At 46.6% G+C, this 18071-nt stretch overlaps 1 protein-coding gene across 5 annotated transcripts in view; it reads right to left on the bottom strand.

The window, feature by feature from the left end:
- LOC147434117 (transducin family protein / WD-40 repeat family protein) overlaps positions 1 to 17375 on the bottom strand; it is a 112448-nt gene extending 95073 nt beyond the window's left edge. For 3 of the 5 annotated variants that reach the window (XM_086490711.1, XM_086490712.1, XM_086490710.1), the window contains exons 1-3: positions 17218 to 17374; positions 17005 to 17146; positions 16862 to 16912 (exon numbers count right to left, since the gene is read on the bottom strand). In XM_086490711.1, the coding sequence (XP_086346837.1) occupies positions 16862 to 16912; positions 17005 to 17146; positions 17218 to 17229 (205 nt within the window). In that variant the 5' untranslated portion in view covers positions 17230 to 17374. Of the gene's footprint in view, positions 1 to 16861; positions 16913 to 17004; positions 17147 to 17217 lie in introns of all 5 variants that reach the window. The other 2 variants (XR_015185341.1, XM_086490713.1) reach the window with 2 other exon arrangements.
- Positions 17376 to 18071: the final 696 nt, after the last annotated feature.

The raw sequence follows: 18071 nt of genomic DNA, 5'->3' as shown, positions 1-18071 counted from the left end.
CAAAGACGCTGAATGTTGAGGGTTGCTTGCTCCACGATAGCCTTCTCTCGATCGAGCAAGGTGGTTCGGAGAGCCTCTGAAGATGGCGGCACATAGCCGATGCCATACTCTCCTATCCGTTGCACCATGACTTTCCAATACTCCGACCTATTTCGATCAAACATAGAAGAGGTTAGTATCAAAAAAGTGGAAACGACGATAACGGAAGAAATGAGAGAGAAGAGTGATAAATCATAAAACAATGAACATACCTCGCTGCGACAAATGGGATATGGTCGTGATAGAAGAATCGGGCCACGGTCGCATCCACCTCTTCCTTCTTCTTTGGGTCCCAAGAGGTGGCAAGGGTCTTTTGGCGACGAATTGGACCTTGTGAAGATGCACCAACACCTACACCGGGTAGAGAGGAAGAAGGGAAAATGAGGGTCTTTGGATCAATACCTTTGCGTGCCAGCTTGGCTTTATGGTTGAATTGCCGATCCTTTTCCTCGAGCTCCTTCCTCTTCTCGATGGTTACGTTAGCACAAAATTTCACCTCATGTCCCGGCACTCGAAGAAAGTTTGCCCTCACTTTGTCATACCCCCCTTTCCGCGTGTAAGAGCATAGCTTGCATCCCCATGCACGAGAACCTCCCGCCGCCGACAAGGTGCCCTCCGAGGTCACTTCATCCCACCACGACCATTCCTTCGCCTTTTGAGTGTTGCCCGCATGAACGGAGGGGGTTGAACGAGAAGAAGAGGCCATGGATGATGGATTATCCGTGAAAGAGAGAGCTTGATCTTGAACTTTGAGAGAGAGAGAGGGCTTGAGAGAGAGAGGCTTGCCGCTTGATTCCGTGAGAGCTTGAAAGAGAGCTTGAGCCTTGAGCCTTGAGGGTTAGAACTTAGAAGTTAGCCCAAGAGAGAGAGAGAGGTTGAGAGCTTGAGCCTTGAGGCATGCCGCGGCGCCACACTATGGCTTGAGAGTTGAGAGCAAGCTAGGGAGAATGAGCTTGGCTTGAGAGTTGAGAGCAAGGCTCAAGCAAGGGAGAATGGGCCTTGAGGCTTGATGAGTGTGTGAAGAATGGGGGAGGAGGGGGGCATTATATACTTTTTTCACTGCTGAAAATGGCCGTTGGCTGCCCAACAATCATTTTTTTAAATTTCAAAAACTGTCGTTGGGGCCGTTGGGGCTGTTGGGGCCGTTCCGGCCCGTTCCAGCCCGTTCCGGTGACAGCTGCCGGCCGGAACGCCGTTCCGTTCCGACGCGTTCCAGAAAACTCCACCCGGCCGGAACGCCGTTCCGGCGTTCCAAGGCCCTAAAAGTCCGTTCCCCGGTAACTCTGCTTCCCATCTCCGTCTGCTTTCCTGGTTTGAGGAGGGAGTACCTACCACTTTTGTCCAGGATAGGCTCAGCAAATGGGACTATCATGGAGACACCTCGCACAGGAGTCTCGAGTGCTACCAAGGCGGCCGACATTCTCTCGATGTTTGTTCTGGTTAAAGACACTCCCGAAGGTCATCCTACTTCCTTGGGTGAGTGGGGGTTGGTTTCGACAGAGCGTGGAGTATTCGAGCGTCCCGAATCAGTGTTTCATTTGTCGACAGATGGGCCCTCTCACGAAGGCCTGTCCACGGAGGAGACCCCGACCTACACCACAAGCCCACCCCCAACCCTCAAGGGCTGGCCAACAGCAGCAGGCAGTCACAGAGTACACAGGAAGAGCCACCCTCCAAGCCTGGGACTCAAGCAGAGGAGGGATGGCAGCAAGTTCGTGGTGGACGTCGGCAGGGGCCACTGCGCAAGCCTGGCACTCAGAGTGGTCCTCAGGCTCCTGTCCAACAGTAGTGAGTTCCCACGGGGAACCGATTTGACCCTCTTCAGCAAGACGAGGTCCCTGTTCCAGCTTCAACTCAGCCTCACCCTCGACAACCCCCCCCCCCCTTTCCTCCCTCGGAGTCCCCCCCCCCCCTCCCTCCCCCTCTGCTTCCGCCCGGCCCCCTTCTCCCTCTGCTCTCCTCCTCACCCTCCTTCCTCTCACCTCTTTCCGCTTCAGCCACACAGCCGTCCCAAGGGGCAGGGCCTTCTTCTGCTGCTAGGAGATCTCTTGGCAGCGCCTTTGCCTCGAGTCGTTTGGCGAGAGAGGGACAGCCTTTCTTGCGACCTCCTCTTCAGGTGCAAACGTCTCCTTTTCCAACAGTTCCTCGTGGTCTGATGAGCTTCGACATTCGCCGTCATTGGGATTTCTTTACCTATGACTTTACACAGTTTCTCAATGACCCCTCACCAGACTTTGAGGCAACCTGCTTCAGAATACATGTACTATTCCTTGCAGCTAGAGGGATAGAGGCCTTGGACTCGGCGGTTGGCTTCTCTTTTCCCCTTTGCGGCAGGGACCGGGCTCAGTGGACTTTAGACTCAGTGTTGGAGTGGTTGCAGACACAGGCCCTATAGTTCTCTCATCACATGGAAGACCTAGGAGTTACAGACTTGCTTCAGACTCTTTGGCCATTGGCCAAGTTTGTTGTGACACCTCTAGACGCAACAGGATGTAGACACATTGTGGTTCACTTCTTTGCTGACACGCAGAGCCCGCCATGCTATGTACACATACATGAGGACTCCTGGACAGAGGCCGTTGCTTTACGCACGACTCGATCTACATGGGCTTGGGCTAGACACTCTTTGCAGTCACGACTATCTCGAGGACACTCGGATGCGGATTACTCTCCATCCAAGCCTGCCTCGAAGATAGCACGGTTAGCTGTTGCGGCAGCATCAATTCTCTCTCGCTCCCCATGAGGATCGTCTCATGGAATGTACAAGGACTAGCTGGGCCCAGTTTCAGCGCCAGAGGGGCCGACTGCATCAGGAGCTTCAACAATGCCTCGTGGGAGGAAAGATTGACCTTCTTATGTTACAAGAGCATCATCTGTGTGAGAGCCGCATTAGACGTTGTGGTCAGCTTTTGCGTGGACAGTATGAGACTTTTTGGTCAGCTGCATTTGGACCTGGAGGCATCCAGGGTGGGGTATGTATGACTATTGCGGATTCTTTGCAGTAGGCCATTGTGGGCAGAGGGATTATTGTGTCAGGCACGGCTCAGAGGATCACTATGCAGGTTCAGGGTTGTCTCATGGGCTTCCTGAACATCTATGCGCCCAATGTGGCCAGTGCACGTGAAGAGTTTTTGTCTTAGATTGTTGAGTCTCTGCCACAAGCAAAGCAATGGTGCATAGGGAGTGACTTCAACATGTTGGAGGAACCCTCTAACAGGATTGGTGGTAGCCATACTACTGTGGATGGAGTTGAGCTGGCAGCTTGGAGAGGTTTTGTATGACTGCGGGTTATAGATGTGTGGCAACACTCCAGCTTTGTGAGGCCCCTAGACAGCCTGGCCTTCTCTCGTTCGGACCGCAAAGTGGGAGGCGTGAATCTATCTCGGATAGATCGCTTCTACACCAGTGACCACTTCTGTGACTTGGGTGGGACAGTTGGCATCCTGGCAGGGACTTCCTTTTCGGACCATGCTCCATGATCCTTACAGTGACTGATGGACAGAGGAGGGGGAGCATGATGCTTCGCATCCCCGAGCGAGTCTTGTTGGACTTAGCGCTTAGAGAGCGAGTGGAGGCTCTTTGGTCAGACAGTTACAGCAGGCTCGCCAGGAGCTAGTCAGCACAGAGGAGAGGCGCCATGAGTTTGCTTTCCATCAACAGGCATCTTACTGGACCCAAGTGGGTGACAGAGTGACAGGCGCTTTCTTTGAGGCAGTGGGACCTCGGCATACACATGCCAAGGTCAGTCAGTTGAGGAGGCCCGACGGGTCAGTTGCTTCAGAGCCAGAGGACATGCGTGCAGTTGCCACTAATTTCTACCGTGATCTACTGTCTGCAGAGCCTCAGTCAGAGCATCAAGATGCATGCAAAGAGCAGGTGTGGGCACAGATGTCTTGTCTTGTGACTGAGGAGATGCGCCAGAGGCTTGAGCAGCCTCTTCAGCTAGAGGAGCTGCACAAGGCTCTTAGCGCACTCCCCGGTGGTAGCTATCCAGGTGAGGATGGCTTGACTCCCAGCTTTTTCTTGGAGTATTGGGACTTGCTTGGCTCAGATCTCTGCAGTGCTTTACAGTACATCCTACACACAGGAGAGATGCCTGACAGCATGAGTGAGGGCCTGATTTATCTCATTCCCAAGGAGGGTGGCTCCTTGGATGAGATTCAACAGTGGCATCCCATCACCATCCTCAACTCAGCCTACAAAATTCTTGCCAAGGCTCTGAGTTTGAGGATTCAGCCACTTCTAGAGAGCATTATACATGGAACTCAGACAGGTTTTGTCAAGGAGCATAGTATCCTTGACAACATCTTTACCTTTTGGGAGGCTTCTGCCCTCGCGCGGCTCCGTGGTGAGGATCTGGTGATTCTTCTTCTTGATTTTGAGAAGGCCTACGACAAAGTTGACTGGGACTTTTTTGAGGGCATTCTACGCAGGATGGGCTTCTCAGATGCTTGGATCAGAGGGGTGTCAGCTTTGTACAGACGGGCACACAGTCAGGTACTTTTGTCAGGAGGTAGAGGTGATCGTTTCATGCTCACACCTTCAGTCAAACAGGGCTGCCCTCTTGCCCCCTTCCTCTCTCTGTTCTATGTTGGTGCTCCCTATTCAAGGAGATGAGCTACTGGACGCTGAATTTGCGAACGACTCGGCCTTGTACTTGGATGGCCAGGAGGCCAACCTTCACAGGTGTGAGTGGGCTCTTGAGACTTTCTGTTGTGCATCTCGCGCACTAATCAACTGGAGAAAGACAGAGGCTTTCTCAGTTGGTAGTGCTCCTATGCCCGATTGAATGCCAGGTGAGGGTTCATGTGGATTCCCCCAGGGACTGTAGTTCGGTACTTTGGCTGTCAAGTTGGTTTTGACTTGTCTCCCGAGTAGCAAATTGCTCCCCTTCTCCTATCTATCAAGAGGAAGTTGTTACATTGGAGTTCTACACAACTTTCTCTGGCAGGCAGAGCTGTAGTGGCCAACCAGGTGTTGTTGGCTACTATGTGGTACATCACTTCTTGTTGGATCTTCTCGAGTTCTTGTATCAACCAGGTAGAGAGGCTAATCAGGAACTTCCTTTGGTCAGGGCATGACACTCCGATAGCCCGGGCCAAAGTGGCATGGCAAGTCATCACTCTTCCTTGTTCTCAGGGAGGGTTGGGGATCATAGACCCAGCACAGCACAGCAGAGCCCTTCTTGGGAAGTTCATCGTCAGAGGACTTCGAGGTGAGGAGCCCTGGAAGGAGTTCTTGCTTCAGCGGCTTCGTGCTAAGGTGCCTCAGGCTGGAGGCCCCTGGCGACCTTCGACTAGATGGATTTTCACAAAGATGCGCAGAGTTGGCTTGAGCAGGAGACTCGAGGACCGCTTCGCTATGAGTCTGCTCCGATCTTGGGAGCAACTGCGGCGAGGCCTGGAGCAACGTCAGCCTACTTGCACTCACAAACGAAGTTTGCCAATGGCAAGTGTAATCTCGAGCCACGCCGCCAATTCAGGTGAGAAATGAAGTTGGCCTTGGCTCCTCCATCAGAAAAGATAAGGGCTTCTTGATCTTTCACTTTACCCAAAGCTTGGCAAAGTTGTGTACTTTCATCTATCTCGCTTGGGTCAATACCCATGCAATCTGGTGCCAGTCCTGCTTTCATCTTGCCTTTTCTGCCACGTTCCTCTGCTGCTCTAGAACACTCTGGCCTGTCTTCAGTCTATCCTTGCTGTGGTGCCTTTTTGGGCACTTTGCGGAAATGTACCCTTGTTCCCCACAACCAAACCACTTCCCCTCTTTGAGATAGTTAGCCCTTTCTCGAAGAGTCAGTCGGGCTCGTGTATCCTTCTTTTCTTGGAAACTCTTTTTCTTTCTACTTTCATTGTTGGAGGTCTGTCTGGTCCTTTGAGTCAAGATCTCATCAGTGGGGTAAGTCAAATTCCCCGAATGTATTGAGAAACCCCGTTTTGCGTGACCCATTAATTCTTGAATAGAATCCGACTTTTGTTTAAGGGAGTAATCTCGATCTCTGTAGGGAGTCCGCAGCAAAACAACTCAATATGTTCCTTAAAGGTGACCTTCTTAAATAAAGAGATTGGTGGAAAAGAGTCCCAAAAACCTCTCGCAATATGCATCCAAAGAATCTCCCTTGGTCATCCGAAGATGGTTCCAAGCGGTTCATACAACCCGTTCGTACTCTCGGGTCAGCCAAGAAGAAATAAAGAGCCGTTTGAATTTCAACCACTTGACTGGAGCTTCTTTTCTCAAAAGAAGAGTGAACCACCATGTTTGAGCATTTCCCCTTAGAAAAGATGCAACCCTCCTAATCTTGGGTGCTCTGAGTAATGCCCTCCAGAGAAGGCTATGTCAAACTGCTGGATGAAGGCCAAAGCCCTGAGAGTATCTCGGAATCCGGACGAGGATTCAAATTTTATCGATTGTCCACCTTCTTTGAACTCCTTAATCTTCTTGCTCTTGTCTTCAAGGAAGTCGTATTGTTTGGCTCTGTAGAAGTGCTTCTTCTTTGCATAAAACATGTGGTCGTCGGAATCCGAACTGTCACAGGATGACTCCTTCGTAGAGCTATCAGAAACTGGTCAGAATCTGAGTTTCTTTGCCTTTTTCTTGCTCTTTCCGAAGCTTTGCTTTTTGCTTCGCTTTTTGTCCTTCTCGCTTAAGTCGGAAGAGCTAGAAGAACTGTCAGAAGAAGAGGAAGAAGAACTAGGTAGTCCTCCAAAGCGCACACACTTCTTCTGCTTTCTTGCAAATGCAAAAGAAGATTGACGGCCCAAGTAACCAGGGTAGTCAGTCCCCTTCTTGCGCTTCTTCAATTGCTTTTTCGATTGATTCTTCGTGTCCAAAAGCTGACTAATCTGGGTCTGAACCACCTCTTGAAGTTCTTGTTCTGTAAACATCCTTGGTGTAGGAGGTTTCTTGATTGCCGGTTTGATAGGTGGTTCAATGGCTTTCTGCCATTGGGTATGCACTTCAACCATGGACTGCTAACAAAAATTTTGCAAATTGGGGATCTTTAGCAGACTGAAACATCTGCTCCGTGCACTCGTCAACCTATCGTCGATGTTGCATCTCCAAAAGTTCATACTATGTAGGCCGAGGTGGCCCGTACTCATCCTCTGTTAAGTCGTTTAAATCTTCTGCGTTGTCTCCTCCCGCCTCAACGGTTGCAAAAGAAGTCGACTGATTCTTTTCGAAATCCATAAGTTTTGCGAGAAAAGGGATCGAATTTCCCGATAGAAGAGAAATCACTCGTGCTCTGATACCACTGTAACAAACTTGAACACCCCAAGTCAAGATTCTACCGCGACCCAGCAGAGATCACTTCAATACTTCATAGATCAAAAGAGAGTCGACACGGCCCGACGTAGTTCCGTGCCAAGAGATACTGGCCTCAAAGACTGGCGCCCCTTTCGGTATTTCTTTTATATTAATCTTTGAGCAAAGTACAATTGCCCGTAGGTGCTCACTCTCAGACTCTACGTCCGAATGCTCCGCAAAATGAGCCCCTTGGGTTCAATTTATAAGTTACAAGGGTTGCTAAAAGCAGAGCCCCAAAAGCATTAAAGTTTAAAAGCAATGGCTCCCAAAATCTAGCGCCGCCCCAAAGCAGCAACGGAAATCACGGAATTCCGTACAGTTTTGCCATGTCAGTAGCCAGCGCGTTTTATGGTAGTTTGTATAGTCAGTGCTTTTTCCGCGATTCCGTACAACCAATGCTTTTTCCGGGATTCCATACACGCTGCCACGTCAGCCAATCAGCGTGCATTCCGAAGATCCATATTGTCAGCCACTTGGGGGGGGTTTGTCCAGGCACTACCACGTCACCAATTTGTGACAAGACAGACTGAGTTGAGTGTACTTGCAATCCTTGTCCCACATAAAATCTACCATGAGTGTAACATGAATGATACATAAACACCACCAGCCTATAGCACCACCGTAGGACCCTTGTCTATATGTCGAGCCATCGTAACAGCTTAGAAACTTTTGTCATGGTCGAGGACCCTTGCCCTCAGCATAAATCATCATTTAGGTCTTAACATGTGAACCTTTGGTATGTTGTTGAATCGCATATTCAGTGAAATACATGCCATACATATAACAAGTAACATAGTAGCAGAATGCTTCACTGTAAAATGACAAACGATCGATAAAATAATAAATTAGTCATTGTTCGTCCAAGGAGAAAAAATAAATCCCTAGAACAAAAGAATATCCATGTCCAAACCATAATAGGAAATGCGTATAGGACAAAATAGATGTCAATAATAAATCTTCCATGCACCCTTATGCGGAATTCCATTGCACAAGAGTGTTTGGATAAGTTTAAGTTGTATACTGTATGCTCGACAGGCAGATTAATTGTTTGATGATTGACAAGGGGTGAAGAAATGCAAGGCAAGCACAAGGTGCATAAGTACACGAGTTTTAAGCTATGGCTTTTTGCAAGAGGATGTTTTATACTAACCATAATTTGACTGATGACGTCGTTGCAAGAGTGTTGTGCGTCGTAGCAGAAGCATTAAAAGCATGCTTATGTGGAGTTAGATACACCATAGCATATAGCTTCTGCAGATAAAGCAAAAGTCATTTGCCTTGTATCCTCGTTGGCTCATAGCCTTGCCCATCGTGCCCGTGGTGTTTGTAGTGCTTTGCAACATCTATCTATGGAGCCTTTCTCCTTGAAACTCAAACCAATGCCTTGCATGTCGTTCTTCACCTTGCTCGCCATGCCTTGATATGGGCTTTGCACGGCCATTACTCCTTCACTCCGAGCTTCTCCTATGTGCATGGCTTCGCACAGGCTTTGCATGGCCTTGCTCCTTTGTGTGACCTTGCTCTTTGAACTCGAGAGTTCTTCATGGCTTTGCATGGGCTTTGCATGCACTATGGCAACATCGACCTTCTCTGCCAAAACTCTAAAAGGCCAAAACTGTGTTTTTTTACCACCTTTCAGTGTACGCAAAATAACTCTAAATCAATGCAAACTTGAGAAACTTTCTTCTACAAACTTGGAGACCATGATGATTCTCTCAAGCACGCGAGCAAAATATTCACAATCGACTTTGAACGCAAACATTTCAAAAAAAGAAAACGGCTGATTTAGAATCATGAGAGGATCTGCAGAGTACACAAGGAGGCCTCCTCCTGCTTCCTCTTGCCATAGCTCAAATACTAGTGTAAGGACCCCGCCAGCCTCTCTCTGTAAAGCCATTGGCCTAGAGACCCCTACCTACATGCATGACATGTTAGGTGCAGCGGAATGAATGTTGTATTTTCTCAAGATTAGTGATCTTTATTTGCTCAAGGTTCCTTTTAGTTCTTAGGGAAAGAGAGCTTTCCGTCTTATGGAGAGTGCTATGATCACGAACAAAGTGAGTGGATTGTGCGTGCAAGTGAATGAGACTGAGAGAAGGAGAGAGAAGAGATACGAGACCCGAGAGGTTGTAAAACCCTTCCTCCGAAGGCCCCACTCTCGTCGGCGAGAGTGGTCTATTCTTTGATTGCACAAAGGTGTACAATGCGTATGCAATGGATTGTGCAACTTGGTCTATGCAGATGACGACGACGGTGACGACGACGACAATGACGACGACGATGACGACGACGACGACGACGGCTGAAATCCGAGATCTTCTAATCGCTGAATTTCGGGACTGTTTTGGTGGCTGAAAATGACTGTTTTGGCTGCGTTTTCTTGGCTGAAAAATGAGGTTTGTTAGGGCTGAAAACTGATGGTCTTTACGGGCTGAATCTGCTACACTTTAGGTGAATAATGCCGGTCTTAATTTGTTGCTGAAATCCAAAAACGCCAGGGGCTGAAATTGGTCCTTCTGTTGCCGGGGTTCTGCAAATGCAAAAACGCTAGGTTGATCTGTTGTGTCGTGATGACGACGGGGCTGATCTGCTGTGCACAAATTGTCAAGGCTAATCTGATGCAAAAACGCTAGGTCTTCTGTAGAGAAAACGCCAGAGTAGTCGCGGGGGTTGGTCTTGCTGACAAGTTGCTTGTTGAGCAAGGTGCTCCTATATTAACTTAGCAAAATTGCCCTACCTACTTTTGTTGGAAAGTCACTTAAAAATAATAAGTGAAAATACCAATAAATAGAAAAATAGGCTAAATGCACTGGAAAATTCCCCTAACTGATGCTAATGGATTCTGATCGGAATTCCGATGATCATGTTGTGTGCAACCGGAGGATATGCATCTATGCTAAGTGACTGGGCATGCACGGTCTACGAATAGACTCACAAAAGTGCCAGATCACTGCTAATCTAAACTTGACTTGACTGACGGGAACCCTGCTATGGTGTAGCTTGTCCACTCACACATAGGGTTGGGATGTGTCACGTGACATCCCCTCCTTTTCAAAGTGAGGTTCTGGTACCGAACTGTATGGCGTCGAGGGAGATCGCCAACAGCATCCGAAATCCTGGAAGGGACTCTTCGCCGGCCCACTCTGATGTGTGGGTCGTGTGGTACTTGAACTTCATCAAGGTCTGCAACGTTTGCTTCTTTGGGCAGCGCCGAAAGCGACACAAAGTCTTCTGAATCTCCTTTCTTGCTTCAACTTCGTCTAGAGTACTGCTTCTTTCATCTGCAAGAATCTCCATGGCTGAAAATTCCTGAAACAATCTCCAACACAAAACCATGAACATACCCATTCCATGTATAGTGAAGGAAAAAAATCTTGTCTTCTCTAAAGACTCTGTATGCAATGTAGATGAACATAGAGACGGAGTTACAACCCGTTCATCAAACACATACAAACAATGAGGTCGAATCTTTTCTGTTTGATCGAAACCAATCAATTGTGGCAAATCACAATGGAAATGCCCATGCTTGGTGCTCATACAATCATGTGATCTTTCGGAAACTGTGTCATGCCAAGGAAGAGACATGGAATGCGACTTCCTTACATACAAACTTTTCAACTTTTCATGAACAATCCGCATACATTCGTGCTCATCCATGAGAGAAACGTGCTCAACATACAATATGTCATGCCTAGGAAAAGGGATCACATAACGATGCTGACTAAAATACAAGAAACCGTCACGAATGAAACACTCGAACAATGCGTGCGTATCAATCATGCGAACACATAATACTTTCTGCGATGGTTCTTTGGACCAAGGCTCGAGAGCCAAGATCGGTTCGTCCTGAATGATCGAATCGTCTTGTGGGGGTTCTTTGGAGCTCGACTCGAAAGCCAAGATCGGATCTTCGTGAATAATCGAATCTACAACGAGGTTAGCTTCGCTAGGAAAAGCATCCACTAACACATCATCCTTATGAACAATCACATCATCTTCATGCAACTCATCATGCTTGTGAGAAATCACACCTTGATCATGCAAATCATCATGCTTGTGAGAAATCACATCTTGATCATGCAAATCATCATGCTTGTCATTGTCATCCAAATCATTATGCAAATCATTGGCATCCAAATCATCATGCTTATCATTGTGCTTCAAATCATCATGCTTATCTTTGTCATCCAAATCATCATGCTTGTCATTCAAATCATCATGCAAATCATTGTCATTCAATTCATCATGCTTCTCATAATCATTCAATTCATCATGCTTCTGATCATCATGCAAATCATTATCAATCAAATCATCATCATCATGCTTCACACAATCATGCAAATCCTGTGTGTCATGCTTTGGAGAAGAAGAAACGAAGAGTCTCCTTTTCCCGAATTTCGTGCATCGGTGCCGGCACTTGAGAAAAGAGTTGCAACAAGGCGGCTTTCCTTTCTTTGTACTCATGCTTTATGGCTACCATTCTTTCTTCATGTTCACGCTTTCTTTCTACATTTCTTGCTTCTCGTTCTAACTTCTGTTGCAGAAAAAATTGCTGCAAAGTCTCCATAGGAGTTAGTGCAATCTTTGTCGTAGATGAGAGAGGGGGAGAGTCGGAAAACCTCCAGGTGGGGAAAATTCTTCTTCGCCTCTCTCATGCTCATCACCTCCAAGCGAAGTATCCATTCCGCTTCGAGTGATGATCATTCTGAAGTCGTGGGTTCTTGTGGGTTCTTAAGTTCACGAGGAACTTGGGTTCTTGGGGGTCTTGGGTTATGAAGTTCACGAGGAACTTGGGTTCTTGGGGGTCTTGAGGTTCTTGAGGGTCTTGAGGTCCTTGATTCGGGAGAATCTTGGGTTCTTGAGGGTCTTGAGGTGTTCTTTTGCTTGCAAATCGCGTTGAGAAGGATCTTCTCTTCACCCGAGTTCTACTCCTTTCTACGGGCGCACCCCTTGGCGGCCTTGCGCTCACACCAAGGTTGCTTTTTCCCACCTCACGTCGATTGGCCGGCCGCTAAGTGCACGGTCCGCTCTCAATGAGTAAAAAGAGACACAAGGGGAGGCTGGACAAGCCCTTCTTTCTCGGGATTCCTATCACTCTTCAACAAAACACGATTAGGGATCGCCATGCCCAAGTAAACTTGGGTTCGTGCGATCGCAACAAGCAAAAAAAAAATCTTGTGGTTCTTTCCTTGAGTAATGCAGAACACTTCCAAAGCTCTGATACCAATGTTAGATGCAGCGGAATGAATGTTGTATTTTTTCAAGATTAGTGATCGTTATTTGCTTAAGGTTCCTTTTAGTTCTTAAGGAAAGAGAGAGCTTTCCGTCTTATGGAGAGTGCTATGATCACGAACAAAGTGAGTGGATTGTGCGTGCAAGTGAATGAGACTAAGAGAAGGAGAGAGAAGAGATACGACACCCAAGAGGTTGTAAAACCCTCCTCCAAAGGCCCCACTCTCGTCGGCGAGAGTGGTCTATTCTTTGATTGCACAAAGGTGTACAATGCGTATGCAATGGACTATGCAACTTGGTCTATGCCGATGACGATGACGACGACGACGACGGCTGAAATCTGAGATCTTCTAATCGCTGAATTTCGGGACTGTTTCGGTGGCTGAAAATGACTGTTTTGGCTGCGTTTTCTTGGCTGAAAAATGAGGTTTCTTAGGGCTGAAAACTGATGGTCTTTATAGGCTGAATCTGCTACACTTTAGGTGAATAATGCCGGTCTTAATTTGCTGCTGAAATCCAAAAACGCCAGGGGCTGAAATTGGTCCTTCTATTGCCGGGGTTCTGCAAATGCAAAAACGCTAGGCTGATCTGCTGTGTCGTGATGACGCCGGGGCTGATCTGCTGTGCACAAATCGCCAAGGCTGATCTGATGCAAAAACGCTAGGTCTTCTGTGGAGAAAACGCCAGAGTAGTCGTGGGGGTTGGTCTTGCTGAGAAGTTGCCTGTTGAGCAAGGTGCTCCTGCTGCCTCTTTTGCCAGAAAGTGCTAACTTGGGTTTGCTTATATATTAACTTAGCAAAATTGCCCTACCTACTTTTGTTGGAAAGTCACTTAAAAATAATAAGTGAAAATACCAATAAATAGAAAAATAGGCTAAATGCACTGGAAAATTCCCCTAACTGATGCTAATGGATTCTGATGGGAATTCCGATGATCATGTTGTGTGCAACCGGAGGATATGCATCTATGCTAAGTGACTGGGCATGCACGGTCTACGAATAGACTCACAAAAGTGCCAGATCACTGCTAATCTAAACTTGACTTGACTGACGGGAACCCTGCTATGGTGTAGCTTGTCCACGGACACATAGGGTTGGGATGTGTCACGTGACATGACATGTGGCAGGGCCTTGCCCTAGGGACTTTCCCACCTTGGCCCTTAGGACCCTTATCCTCACAGAACTAGAGACAAGGGTTCATCAACTGTAGGAGAGCAATCATCATCTAGGTCACCAATAAGAGGTAAACATGGGGATAATGTGGAAGACTTGGGAACAAAAGCCCTTCTCAAGAAATATGCCCTTCTGAAGAAATATGCTCGTTGAAGACTATATCTCGAGTCACCACAATCTCCTTTCTATCTAAATTATAAAGTCGATGTCCCTTGAAAAGAGTATTGTAGCCAACAAAAATCATTTGATTTGACTTGGAATCTTAAAGTCGATGTCCCTTGAAAAGAGTATTGTAGCCAACAAAAGTCAATTGATTGGACTTGGAATCAAACTTCCCCCGTACATTATTCCAACGTCAACATAGCCATCACTTCATAAAATCCGAAAATGGAAGACAATAGGCTTTCTACCAAAGTAAGACTCAAACAAAGTCAATCGGGGAAACGAAGTCAGAGGAGACAGGTTGACAGTATGAATTGTCCGCACGAATAGTCTTCAACGCCTTGCTGAGCTTCTTCTTCACAATTGTACACCAATTTTTGACGATCTCGCCGCGTCCATGTGCTCGAGGAAGTATACCAAAGTAAAGCGATTAAAATCATCCACCAGCAACATAAAGTATAGAACTCCGCCTAAGGATGAAGTCTACATAGGTCCACAAAGGTCGGATTGAACCACATCTAAAATTGTAGTACCTCGGCATATAGAGTGCTTTCATATAGCCTCTCTCTGTTGCTTCCCACGAATGCACAAAGTGCACTGTCCTTCCTTACTCCCAATATCTAGTAAGCCTAATATCATCCGGTCACAAAAAGCACGACGAAGAGCATCAACATTCAAAATTCAAATGGCTAAACTGAGAATGCCAAAGATCACCTGTAGGAGAACTTGTAACTGAGGAAAGAGCTAGGAATCTATAGTGCTCTACCATGCCTTCTTTGACCTCCATGCCGGAGTCTAAGATCTTGTATGGGCACACTGTCCTCTGTGAAGACCACTTCGCACACTACGTGGACCGTTAAGAGATGGAAACCCAACTTTGAAGCATAAAGAACCTTGGAGAAGTGCTTACCCCCTCTACCATCTCGAATCAACTTCAAAGTGCCCTCGCTGTGAACAGGAATCACCGACTTGTCGCCAATGAAAATGAAACCACAGTGTCACCACATGTTGGACAACTAATCCTTTGAAGGTGTCATGTGCGGATCCAACTCCAATAATCTTGAACCATAAGAGTTGTCTCAACCCCCGATGTGCCTGGAGAAGTCTATGAAGGTATCTTCACCAAATGAACAAAAGTTAGGGCCTTTACTCCAACTGTAGAAGTAGAAGCCTCACCAACTCGCTTTGGACACTTCCGCCAATGATCGCCTTCTTCTCCACATTTGTTGCAATGCCACGCACCTTTCAAAGCTTCCTTTTCAGCTTCCTTCTTGTTGTTATTGTTTCTTTTCTTCTTACTCTTCTGCTTCTTCTTGTTGTGGGAAGAACTAGCCAAGGCTTAGGAGCCTGGCTTCTTCCTCTAATCGAATCCGCTCCTCCCAGTCTAATACAATTGGCACGATCTCCTCCCAAGTAATGGTATTCATTCGGCCACTTGTAATCACCGAAGGATAGAAGTTCGTGTAACAAGGAGGCAACTGAGCCAAAAGCTGAATGGCCATGCCCTCTAAACTGACCGAACCCTCTTGCACATATGAAGTATCTCCCGTTGGAGCTCCTGCATCTTGTTAATATGATCCCTCATGGATGTATGATTGGCATCCAAGGTCCACAACTGCATCTCCAAAGCAATCTACTTCATCACAGATGCTCGATCATAGAGAGGGGTAAGTCGATCCCACATTATCTATGCGTCTATCAATTAGATATGGCTAATGATAGATGGTGTACTACTAAATGATCACATTTAAGCATTGACATCTCCCACAACTTCTCTCCTTCTGGATATGTGGCCTCTAGACGTTGCTACTAGCAAAGCCTCCAAGCTCGTATGAGTCGAAGATTGCCATCATAGTCAATCTCCAAATGGCATAGTTCTCACCATTCAATTGTCAATCGGTAGAAAAGGTGGGTAGAGTAGGAACCTTGATTGGTTGATCTGCCACACCAAAGTAGAACTACAACCAATCTCCCCACTGCTCTTCGTGTGTTGCTCCATCATTAGCAACCTCTTCATGAACTTCTTCATTACATACCAAATTTCGAAGAACCTTCAACCGTTTCCATGGGTGAGAAAAACTTGGACATGTAAACTCGATAGAAGATGAAACTCTATCAGTAGACGCAATTTCCTCTCAAAAACATTCAATACAAGCTGAACTTCATTTCGAGATTTTGGGCCTTTCACATCTCTTGGAACTGTCAATCTCTTGAATAAGAGGTCGAGTTCAAGGCTCATCAGGTAAATCTTTAAGTTCTCTTTCAATTGTTCCTACACCAATATAAGTTCTCTTCTCTTCTTCTTCTTCTTGGTTAACACTAGTCCCTAGAGTTATATACTCTCAGGTTAGAGTCAAGTAAAGGAACTGAGTTTTTCTCAGTTAGAACCGACACATACTTGCTTCCCAATAAGCATACTCAAGAGCTTTGCCTCTCCACATAATGACTCTAGAGCTTAGTCTCTCCAATTAGATTATTGCGATTTTCCAAGCAAAACTCAGAACTGAAAAGCAAGATAATCAACCCGCCTTCCCATTTATGCGCTCGTAAATAAGAGCCAGGTCTCCCTATGACTTAGTGAATTTAGCGGTATGAGGAAAGATGGGAAAGTGCAACTCATGTCAAACATTTCCCTTAAATGTAGTAATGTTGCAAATACTCACAAAAATTCGAGTATTACGGAGATTTAGGCCTTATTCCTTGTTTATGGAGTATCAAAAGTCAAAAAGGGAGCCTACATTTAAGGCGTTGAGAGGGTAGATCTTACTAATTTAAATTTAGCCGTTTGTGGGACACCTTTACCTAGCTTAGTGCAACTAATACCATTAATTAGTGGAAAAGTATTCGGCTCTAAATTAAAATGCCAAAACGTTGAAAATGGTTGATGGGGTCGAGCTTTAAATTATTAGGCACAAGCTGACACAGTTAAGAGTCAAGAAGCTAGTACAAACCTGTCCCAACATCATCATGATCATCCCCATCTTCATCCACATCTGGAAGATCTGTAAAACAGAAAATTTGCACGATATCAGCCACGGGCATGGATGATAAAAAGGAAGCTTACACCCCCGCCTGCACCAAACCCTCCACATACACGCACAAACATGCACCCATAATACTTGTGGCGAAAAGGTATTCATTTCTGCTGAGCAACCTTCTTCGTCAACTATAACCTCTTGGACTACATCCTCATCGTCCATATATATAGCATCTTCGTCATCACGTTCCGGAGTATTCTGCAGAGAGAAAGTATGAGAGTGTTTTCAATACATAAGCGCGCACAGAGAGAGAGAGAGAGAGAGCTCACATTGACAGCCATGTCTAACGATCAATGAATCAATGATATGGCTCTGCTCAAGCTTTACAATCAAAGCCACCTGATTGAGTGTTTGTCGCTCTATCGAGGGACAAGTTTTTGGCTTTCTAAAAGAAACCCTTAGTGTTGGGCCTAACCTGTTGGGCCTGGTTAGGCCTCGTTACCAACATTGGGTTACTAGACTTTCATAGTTTTTATTTAGTGCACGATAAAGATTTACCTTTCATTTAACATCATGTCTTTACTTGTCTTGCATTTTATTGTTTTAGAATGCTACGCAGCAGTATGTGTCAATGATTTTTTAAAAATCGTTGATAGCTGGAATCTGGACAGATGCTAGGCATAGTCTAGCGAAATTAAGGCAAGCGGAGTCCAACGAAAACCAAGTCGCAATCATTGCATAAAAATCATGTAGAGATTGGAGCTCCACGGCGCCACGAAGGCAAGTCCCATCGCATGTGCTCTCTCCCTCTCTCTCTCTCTCTCTCTCTCTCTCTCTCTCTCACACACACACACACACACATCAAATTTTTGTTGTTGCACTCTTTTGAGACCACCTTGTGTATTTCTGTTGCTGCGCTCTTTTGAGACCACCCTGTGTGTGTGTGTGTGTGTGTGTGTGTGTGTGTGCGCGCGCGCGCGTGTGTGTGTGTGACAGAACATGAAACGTGCACCATCTTTGCAAGAGCATGAAATGTGCACCATCTTTGCAGGCTGTGGGCAGCCATTCTCAACATGTACTACCAGAGAGAGAGAGAGAGAGAGAGAGAGAGAGAGAGAGAGAGAGAGAGAGAGAGAGCTTGCTGACTAGTTGCAGGCAGCCATGAGAGGGAGGGCTCACGGGT

The sequence above is a fragment of the Adiantum capillus-veneris genome, chromosome 19, assembly GCF_014529385.1.
Source record: "Adiantum capillus-veneris isolate H3 chromosome 19, ASM1452938v2, whole genome shotgun sequence".
NCBI classification, from domain to species: domain Eukaryota; kingdom Viridiplantae; phylum Streptophyta; class Polypodiopsida; order Polypodiales; family Pteridaceae; genus Adiantum; species Adiantum capillus-veneris.
Note: the sequence above shows the minus strand (reverse complement) of the source record. Positions and strands in the feature narration are given on the sequence as shown.